We start from the raw sequence: 11092 nt of genomic DNA on the forward strand, positions 1-11092 counted from the left end.
AAAGAGTATACACTGAATTGTCTTTAACACTCTCCAAGCATTTTAACCAAATGCCTTGTTACATGCAATCACCTCTGATCAGTCCTCCAGGCCTTTCCCACACAGCAACTCTTGTATCAGGCAATTTTCCAACAAGGCAGAGAAAAGAAACCCATATTCTGTATGTCATTTTGGATACCACTTTAGTTGGCTCCCAGCCACATACACCACAGAAAAACAAAACAAAACCAATAAAAAACCCACAACATTTTTAAAGTATCGTGTTTAAATTTCTGATAAATCATATCCTGAAATTTTTGTATGTTGGAAACAAAACTTGTCATGCAAATTTCAGGTAGGTAAGTATTGAAGAAATTAACACAACCTTGGGTTCCAGGCTTAAACCAGATACCAAAATTGGAAATATTATGCAAAGAAGTCCAAAATAGTTATTTCTTTCCATCAGCTATACTGAAAGCTTTATTAGGCCTTTTCCAATAAGTAACTCTCATTTCCTTTGTTCCTGATGCTCCAGTGCCATACAAAACAGGAATGTTAAAAGCAACAATGTATGAGGAATCAGGTGGGAATTTCCTGTCTCACATGAGACTTTATTCAACTCCACCCCCCATCTGTCTTCCTTTAACAAAAGCATATTAAGCTACTTCCATCATCGGTGAGACTTTCATTTCAGCCTCTTTCCTTTTATCTGCAACCCCAACCATACTGAGATATTCCCTCTGTCTTTGTTTAAGCCAAGTTGTGTTACATGAGTAGCTGGTGAACTCACATGAGTCACCCAACATGAATCAGTTCTGTCTAGTGCACATCACTAACAGCAGTCCTGTCATTGGTATCCCAACAAGCTGAGTAGTGCAGCTTTTTCAGGAAATGCCTTTTTACCTAGTCTCAATGTACTTAGGTAAAGCTAAACAGTGGGATTTTATGGCATGTTTGAAAAGTGGGACAAGTTATCATGTGCTATTTCCTCATATGAAACCAAGGCAGTCAGACTTTGTAGGAAAATGCTCTCCTTGTGTAAGCATATGTGGAGATGTAAGAGTCTGTACTTTTAACAGACTTCAGTTCATAGAGAACAAAAAAATTGCATCCAAGACTCCAGTCATACTTCATGGTTACACCCCTAAGGGGCTTTTCTATTTCAGGTAGTGAGACAGCCAACACTCAAGCAGATTATTTTCCAGTTAGGTTTTTCCTGTTGAGTACTGGAACATTGTGATGAGGTAACTCCCTAAGCCTTCTCCTCTCCGGTGAGAAAATACCTAACTTCTTCGTACTTCCCTCTCAAGGCAGGTTCTCCAGCCACTCACTCATCTTCATGGCCGTCCTGCAGACCGTCTCCAGTCTGCCTGTGTCTTTCTTTAATTGTGGAGACCAGGACTGGACACAGTACTCCACAAGCAGCGTGAAAAGCCTGTCTCTGCTAGTAATGCCCATGTGGATCCAGCCCAGGATCCACTTTGTCTGTGTTGCTGCAGCAGCACACTGTTGCATTATGATGGTGGACAAAAAGCTGAGCATAATGCAACAGTGTGCTGCTGCAGCAACACAGACAAGTCCCTTTCAGCAAGACTTCTCAGCCACACAGACCCTTGCCTGCACTGTAACCCCTTTGGTTATGCTGACCCAGGTGCAGGACTCTGCACTTGTCTCTGTTATGCCTCATACTGTTCTTGCTAGCCCAGTCTTCAAGCGTGCACAGGTCTCTCTGAAAGATGGCTCACCCTCTTAACGCCCATCTCACAATAAGCTGGTCTCTTCTCCTACACACTGAAATTTCACTTCTGCAACACAGATACTTCTCCAGTGCTTCAGATGGGCCAGGAACAAAGTCATCTTACGTAAAACTCTCCAGCAGAAGAAACAGAGATAAGGCAAGAAATATGACTACAGTACAGCAGGTTGTTCTAAATAATGCTGTTGGATATACAGGGAGCAGGATATGACTGGGAAGACAACCAGCAGCATGTTCTCAATTCAACAATATACATATCTTCTTTATCACAGAACCTTTCACAATGCTTGTGTTACTTTTGGGATACCCAACTGGAATAGGTGCTACCTATAGTTACCCTAGTTTTCCATTACTTTTGTAATTGTACGTAAAGTATAAAAATACCATTTCATATGTGTGGAACAACACAATTATGCATTCCAGAACAGAAGAAAATAACTGTACCTGAAAGGTATGCAACTTTTTCTTTCAAAATTGGTAATACTTCCATAGCCTTCATTTCATCATTTTTGCGAAACCCTGAAAAAAAGACAAGGTAATTAGTCAAATTCAGACAAGCTCAGCTTCTACATTTAATTAACACACTGTGTAACATTTAGCTTTGGAATTCAATCTGAATGTTATGATTAGAGGAATTAGGATAGCCTTATAGTAAAAGGATTCAAACAAAATAAACTACAACTAAACTTCTGAAATATACTAATCAACAAGTCATTGCTTTAACTACCTTAACACAAATAGCATGGTCTGTTAGCAAGCCTCAGTAGAAATCAGGATACTGAATTAGCCTTTTCCTCAGTAAATAAAAACTATCAGTTGGATCATGTTGCTTTCAGGCATTCCAAATCCTGCTTTCCCTTTTCGTTCCAGAAGAGAGAAATAATATCAAACCAAGAAGAAACAGTAGCTTTACAGCAATCACCAGTCAAAAAAAAAGCAACAAAAAACCAAAACAAAACAAAAAACCACCAAACCACTACACCAAAACACTATCAATCAATCCCCTATACTATTTAAACACCACTCGCCTTACATTGCTTCTGCAAGCAGAACTGGAGACACAGCTCTCATCTGTGTCTTTTTCACTGCCTGACGGAAGCAGCATTTTGTAACAGAGAATATATTTTTGTCAGGTTAACTCTACACATGCACAGTTTAAAATGGTCCCTGTGGTGAGTGATTACAGTCAACACTGGAAAGCAGCACACCACCAGCTTGTCCCTCCTCTCTAATTCCATTACGTGTATGTGGCCAGATTCTAACCATCTCCCTGCTTTAATATGAAAGACTTAGGAAGCATTTTATTTATGACCTTTTATTGACCTGTACAAAACTGGCCCCTTTTGGCCCAATCTTGTTCATATTACAAAAACTGGGTGGCTTTTGTACCCACATTTCAACTGTCTGCCTGTATGATCTGTCCCAGTGTCTCTGGATTCAGGTGCATTTTTAAAACAAAATTCTCATTTCTTAAGAAAGTGCCCCTTCTGGCGTAAATGGGAAGCACACACAGTACAGTTGAAGCCCTGAAGTGCTACTAAGTAATAACAGTCCAAACAGCCTAGTACAACACAGTTGTTGTGTTCTTTAAAAGCAACAGTTTGAGACATTTAGAAGGTAAAATAAGCTACTTAATTAGAGCAAACTCTGGTATACATGTGGCAGTCTTCTAAAATATATTGTTGCTCTGTGCAAATGGGCCATAATCCCTCATGAGATGGCAGCAGACACTGTCAGTTATGCCCGGGGGCAGAGGTCATAATTTATCTTCCTTCTCAAAAATATGAAAATGTTTCAAATCCTTTGGTCTCAGGCTCTGAGACCAAGCGTAACTACATAAAAGGTTTATGTTATGCAGTACTGAGACTGATGTGCCACTACATTATCTAGTTATGGGCACTACACTTCAAAACATATCAAGAATGCAATGAACAGAACACCCATGGGACAAAGATGGCCAGGTGTTTACCTGTCATGAGCTGCGAAGAAGGACTAAACCAGATGACACTTGTTTTAGTCTGCAGAACTGAGGTGAAGGAGACGGTACAGTCCTTACAACATGAAGTCTACAGTGGTGGCAGAAGTAAGCTGGCTAGAAATGCATCAGGAGGTTTACTTTAGATGATAGGAAGTTTTGTCAGGGAAAGAACTGCCAAGCAGCATATGGGAGTGCCTGTGGAAGACTATGGACCTCTGGGGATTTTTTAGAAATGCGTTTATAGACAAATGTCTGTCAGCAATATACGCAGGCCAAGGCAGGGTTCCTATAGTTCATGATAACTGAAGTGTTCAAACAGGACATTGTCTCAGCACTCACAGATTACAAACAAAAGAAAACTAAACAAATCCTCTTCCAGCCACTGGTTAGTTCCCTGTTCTCCCATGAACACTATAAACAAAATACAAACCCAAAATTTGATATACATTCTCAGAAAGGCTCAACTAGGAAAACTGGTTCCTTGGGTAACCATGCTACATGGAGGGTTTCTACAGGACAAATAGTATTTTTCTATTGCACAGCAACTCCAGACCTACAAAGCAGCATCTTTCATTATCTGAGCTTAGACTCTCAGGGGTCAGCTCCAAAGAAACCTCTAGCATTACTCCTCCCTAGATGGTACTGTCTATAGGTTATCAACCTTTTACTGAAACTGCCTGCAGTTTTGTTCCTACTAAGTTTTCATTTAGTAGAAATTAAAGATTTAAACAAAACTTTAAGAAAACTTTGGCTTAAATAACTCACCTAAAACGACTGCAAATACCTTTTTCCACCTGGAAATATTTGGGCTTCAGTTGACTGTTAAGGCATAAAGGCACACTTCCAGAGTTACTTTTTGTTGTCGATTTTTTTTGTTGTTGTTGGTTGGTTGTGTTTTTGTTTGTTTTTTTTTTTGGGGGGGGGTTGTGTGTGTGTGTGTGTTTGTAAGTGTTTTGAGCTACCCACCATAAGCTTAATGCCAATTTAGCATGCTCAGTTCTCTAATCAACCATGGAGAGCCCTTTTCTTTACAGTAAATTCAGAGACAGAAAACACCTTCTCCTCACCTAAAAAGCATGCAGAAACTAGTGCTGTACGTTCTATCTCAGCTTACAATTACCCAAGACACTGGTGTTACCGCAACTTGCTTGCTCAGACCTCTAAGCCCTTAAACTACTTCACCTCAGATGATGTGCAGTAGCTGCACATTTTATTTTGCCTGTGGCATGTAAGAAGCACGAAACATTTAGCTAACATTTCTTTGGCTATTAAAGGGCTGCTGAAGGTAAACACCCTAGCAAATACGTTAGTGCTTGGCTCGTGTTCTGGAGCTGCATATCCTTAAACCTGACTGCCTCGGATTATCATATCCCTGCTGCTCTAAACAGCCTGTTTTTATTCCTGTTCTGCAATGTTAACGCTTAACTGAAAGGACTGTGGGGACTACAAGTGACGAAAGGATCCTGGGGAGCAAGGAGGGTGAACATGGCAAGAACGTATCGTATTTTTCTCTCCAACCGTGCAACAATAAAACAAAAAAGCAGCCATACAAGCCGGTCTTAAGGGCTTGGGGCGGGCCGTTCCCACCCCTTTTTTAAAAAGCCATTCGAAAACATCTGCGATTATGAGGATATTAATACCTATATATATATAAACGGAAAGGCATTTACCGCACTCAAAACGAAATGCCATACACATATCTGCACCCATCTCTCCTCACCCGCCTCGGCTCCCTCCGCGCCGGCATCACATGTTCCTGGGGGTGATGTCATTGTCACCCCCCGGGCCGCAGCCCCCGCGCTGCCCCCGCCGGGCCAGCCCGAAGGGGACGCACCAGCCCGGCCGGCACGAAGCACACCCGGGCTGTCGCTGCCGCTCTCTTGGGAGCACCATGTGTATGCGGGTACAGCACACCTTCCTCAGCCTGCCTTTCGCTATCCCGGTAACCTAAGAAGGCATTTTTATTTAAAAAATGGGGGGGTTAAATAATAAATCCTACGCTAGTACCGTCTTCAAGATAATTTTAGTCTGAAACGAGAAAGCCACCCTTGATATTTTAATACTTACTAAAGGAAAATTCATCGTACAGTTTCACGTTTTTAATAAGCAGTATGTGCCTTTGTTGTCTCGTACATCATACACTCCTCCCTAACTACTAGTCAAGGAGGAAGTTCAGAAGATTATGCTAATTATAGTCAACTTTACTAGTTTAAGTATCACACCCCAAGTAGTGCATTTCAATTTAAGAGGTTCCCCTCCCCCCCCCCTTAAAGCTTTTAGAATTACAGTCCCCTGAATTAGTGATACTGCCTTCTAATAAACCAGTCTGTTATCACAGAGCAGTTACTGAAGTGGTGTATCCCACAAAGAAAGAGCTTTAGAACAGTTGCATAAACTAGAAAGTCATCTTTCCCACGAACACACCACCTCCTCCTTGCACCCAAAACTTCAGAGCCAGCCAAAGTAACAAACCACAATGTCTGTACTTATCTTGTTTTTCATGAGGTATAAAGCTAAGATATTTTGCTGCCATTTATCCAGGTTGAAAGATACATGAAAAAATCGAGTTCCTGCATGGAGGTGTCACCCGTAGGAGTTTTCCACGAGCCCTTTACCCAAATGGCCAGGACAGCCATTGTCACTTGGGCTGCAGGTGTTCTAAAATTCCATGGTGATGCATGCAGAGCATCACCTGGCCACAGAGCTGCATGGCTGCCTGCTCTGGAGAGCAACCCAGTGGAAAGGAGCCACCTTCTGCCTGGAAACCACAATGTCCTATAACTCCACTGCTTCCCTTGGTACCCAACTTGCTGGAACTTTCCACAGGCACTGAAATACAGTGAGCAGATCACCTTCAGAGCAGTAACAGAAACTGGGTACCACGTGTGGTAGATCACACATCTAAGACAAATGCTGTCCTGGTCTAAGGCTGAGACGTCCTTCAGGCACAGGAAACAAAGTAACTTAAATCATCTCACACTGCAATGATCAGTAACCAGTCAGCCACACAACTGAAAGGAGCAGATACAAGTGCCTTAAACACATCTTAAAAAGAAAAAAAAGAAGCCAGACTCAACCCATGCTTTAGACTCTCTTTGGACTTCTAGAGAATGACTCCATGTGTGTCACATCATCAAAAGTAAGCAAGTGTCCTTTCTGTCAGGCCGTTCCCTCCAGTGCCAGCATTCTAATCCTCGTCTTTTCTTTGACAGAAAGCCCATACTGAACCAGAGAAATGTCATTCAGCGAGCTCTTCTCCAACAGAGTACTCTCTTCATTTCAAAGGACCTGCTCTGATATGCTTCTGCTCAAAAATCCATACTCTATGCTAAGCTCTATAGGAAGGGGAAAAAAGCCACATTGAAACTGTGACAGCACCACTCAAAACTGTTACATTAATGCCAGAGTTTAGGTACTCGGGGAGATAGGTAATACATGGATTTATTTAGGTTAGTTAGAAGAGGAAAAAGAATATTTGCTACAAGAAGAGACAAAAAACTTCCATGCAGGAAGAGATGCTGCCATTTCCTGCCTAAGCAGCAAATTCCTGCCTCTAGGTAAGGTAGCAGGACCTTTAAACAATTCTGCACAACTCCTTGCATCCACTGGTTTCCCTGATTAAGCTTCACCTTTGAACAGAAAACCCCAGAAGTGTGGCTAGTCAACATTTAAGCGAAAAGTATGCAAGATGTTGCTGTCTTTAGCATTTATGTCACAGCATGTATGGTATCTACTATACAATTCTGAAATCTGAGCTATTCCTCACTTTAATTGTAAAGCCATCTTAGCTACATTTAAAGAAAAATTGCCTTCTAGTTAATTAAAGTGACAAAAAAAAAAAAAGCAAAAGAAGGAATAAATATGCTCAAATGTAATAAAATTAGTGCATTATTAGACTGATTAAGGTTTCATTATTCACTCTTTTTCCTCCCCCATATCATAAGACAATGACATCGATCTTAAATCCTGGAAATCCACAGGTTTATTCAATTTTGCTTATCAGTTAGCAACTGTATATGACAAATCTCAGCTGCAAGTTAATTTATACGCTACCTCCAAAGTTTTTCAAGTGTCCAGAAAGAGAGGACAAAGCAGGTTTCTCTTCTCCCGTTTTGCCATGGAAAGGTTCTTAAAACAGGACAGTGGGTAATTTTCTATAGATGGTATAATTTCACAAAAACCTAATTTTTAACAAAACACAAGGAGATTTACAAGCAGCCATTGGGAAGCCTTTTACATCCTTACTCTGAAGTTACTACATAGAAACCAGTACAGATTAAGTAAGTAGCACCATTTGACTCTTCCCTTCAATTAGTTTCAGAAACAATGATTGCTGAACACCACAAGTTCTTGGGTTTACAAATTAAATCAGACTATTGAGGTAAAGATGACAAAGAAAATTGAACTTTCATGAAGTAGAAAATGGCAAAAACCAGCATTAATTAAGAAGCAAACCCAAAGGGTTTACAGCAGGAAACAAAAGGTGACCAAAGTTAGTGCATGCATGGGATTACTAATAGCTTTTCTTGATTTTTAACTTAAAATATTTTAAGTGTCAATTTCAATTTTATGGTAGGCTTAACTACAAATTCACACTTCTGTATGCAAGTAAAGGACTCATCGAGCAATCAGAGCTGTCAATTCCCCAACTGCCCTGTTACCACTTCCTGTTTTAGACTGCCAATATTCAACATTTTGCTCTGCAATCTCACACCATCTTCACATTGCAACAAAAGGAGAGAATTCAGGAGAATCATGGCAAAGACTTCAATTCTTTTCTCTTCTCTGAAGCTTCCTGAGCTTGCAGATGACCAGTTAAAAAAGGTATAACGACAATTCATCTCAGGAATGCTAATTTCAAGTATGCCTGTCACAATATCTTTAAGACTATACATCTCTCTTTTGAGGAGCAAATCAAGAACTGTCAGCCATTTTTTACAATTACACATATATCACTGAATAACATCAGTAGCCTTGGAATTAATAATTTATTCATTCACTTTTTCTTGGTCCAGATTCTAAAGCCTCTAGGTGATTCCAACAAGGATGCAGCTTAGAGGCACGTAACCAGACAACCATGATTTCAGTGTTGTCCCAGCAGCCATAGTCACGAACTTAAGTAAAATATTTCCTGGAGCTAATAGTTATTCATTTAATGTTAAGGACCGAGTCTTGAATTGAAAACAATTCCAGGGGTGTGACATGAGTATGCTTTTGACCACCTCTAGCTCTGATCTGCCTCAGGATCCACTCATCAGAAAACATCACACCTTCAAACACTCTAATCACAACAGCTCACAGAAATGTCCCTCCTCTTCCTGTTCCCTTGTTTTGCATCCTATGCACTTCCCTGCAAGGAGATTCACCCCTTCAGTACCAAGCTGGCACGCAGTGCCACCACATGGCAACTGGGACCTCACAGATGTGGACAACTTAGAAATTGCCTTGAAGTAAGAAAACAAAATTCAGTAGAAGGTTACTAGCTCTTTAACCCCATTCATTTTTGGCAGTTTTGCTAACTGTAAGAGGCTCTCTCTTACCATTTTTAACAGCTCTGTGGTTTGTCCTGACACCAGGACACACCTCTCCTGACCATAAAATAGGGGGGAGCACAATGTCATACATACTCATTTGTTCCTCATTTAAGAAAGTGCAATTACCGGGGGAACTAGGTACCTCAGGTAGGTACTGCAAAACTTGTGGAAGACCTGCCTTAAGAACCTAAATTGAAGAAAACTCCAAATCCTAAATCACCATCAAAAATCTGTAATTTCCTTTTAATTGAATAGCAGGAACCTTATTTTGTAGTGAGGTCCTTTCCAACATGAATTAACCCTTGATCCTACGAAATGAGCAAACCAGAAGTACAAATATCCATTTTTTAATTGAAACGTAAGATGAGACAATCAGTATCTGATCAGTTTCCCTGTTTGAAGTGAGGGGAACTGTGTTCTTCAACTTATCTCTCCATTTTGGGTGTTCAATCTGTTCCTGCTGTCCTAGCTGACATTGCTGGGAGCTCACTTGTTTTGGTGGGAACTGTTCATCCGTCTCTAAGCACTGCAATACTCCAATTCACTGCCCTGCTGAGGTGGCAAACCTTTTTGTAGTGGTGTTCAAATACAGCAGTAGCACACTGCTCTCGCTGCAGTCAGATACTTTCCCTGCTGACTGTTGCTCCAGACACTCATGGCTTAAGGGTTCTACACTGTCAGGGCTATCAGAAGGGTATCCAGTCTCCTGTACATGATTGGTTTAACATGCAGTTGTTTTAACAACATGGTCTGTAAGCAATTTTACTTTTCTGTTCAAAACACAGATCAAGTGAAAGGCAGTAGCTTCTAAATTCTGCGCAGCAACAGCTGGAACATAACATTTTAGATCATGTCCTTTGGCTCTTGTTCCAAACCACCATCTGGAGAAACCTCTTTCCACACTGAAATTGATGAAGACTACACCAAAGGCAGTAAAAACAAGCAAGCTAAAACAGATTGAAAATTGTCCTGCATTGTTTTATCCTGAGTAACAATAGGAAGAACTATTTCCATCAGCACTGAAAATCTATAAAAAATACTAAAAAACAGACTGCATATCCTTCAGAAGAAAAGCCTTTTTATAGCACAAAGTATTGCTTTTGAGCTTCCTATCATTCACAGATCCCAAGATTAGGCATTTACTGGTTTTATTTTTTCAATATTTTTCCTTTTCTCCACCCCCTTTTCTTTTTAAATATGCACATATTTTCACAACGCTTCCATCACCTTATGGAGATTCACATGCAAAAATCAGACTAGGTTATGTTCTTCCTTGGAGACATTAGTACTTAAACAACGGGTTTTTGTTGAATACTCCTTCCACACCCGGCCCCACTCCCTTTTTCTGCATGACATTTTATATTCCTTCTGTGGCAAAACCAGCAGTCTGCAAGAAGATGTATGTCAAATAACTTGATTTGTGCACAGTGCTCATTCCTTCAAATTCCCATTTTATGAGTTTGCAGCTGTAAGGAGCTTAAGCTTTAAGAGCACCAAGACACAGGAAATGCAGGATGAATCCGAGCTGCTCTGCTACATTGCAGTGAACGTACAGAAAACAAATGTGAGGAGAAAGAAGGGCAGCAAATAAAGTTTTACATCAGAGCTTCTCCCTGCTCCGTTTTTATATTTTTACTGAGACTGTTTTATTTCAAACTCGCTTGACGCTAACCAGTAGCAATTAGCATATGCTACTGGTAAGAGCGAACCAATTATTAAAAAGAAAAAAAGAGAAATACTAGCGGTCAGGAGTGCACAGGGGAATTCAAGCTTGGGTGTTTCACTTGCACTACGCGAGTGGTTGCCACCAGCAACCCGTCTCCTCCCTGCCTGCTTGAAAGGGAG

General features: G+C 40.7%; 1 protein-coding gene across 1 annotated transcript in view; it reads right to left on the reverse strand.

Annotated features, from left to right (window-relative positions):
• The window catches only part of TRIO (trio Rho guanine nucleotide exchange factor), a 180804-nt gene extending 178546 nt beyond the window's left edge, over positions 1-2258 (reverse strand). Inside the window, exon 1 of the mRNA XM_010005090.1 lies at positions 2180-2258. Coding sequence (XP_010003392.1) covers positions 2180-2234 — 55 coding nt within the window. The 5' untranslated portion in view covers positions 2235-2258. The remainder of the gene's footprint in view (positions 1-2179) is intronic.
• Positions 2259-11092: the final 8834 nt, after the last annotated feature.

Source organism: Chaetura pelagica, unplaced genomic scaffold (genome assembly GCF_000747805.2).
Source record: "Chaetura pelagica isolate M959 unplaced genomic scaffold, ChaPel_1.0 scaffold219, whole genome shotgun sequence".
NCBI classification, from domain to species: domain Eukaryota; kingdom Metazoa; phylum Chordata; class Aves; order Apodiformes; family Apodidae; genus Chaetura; species Chaetura pelagica.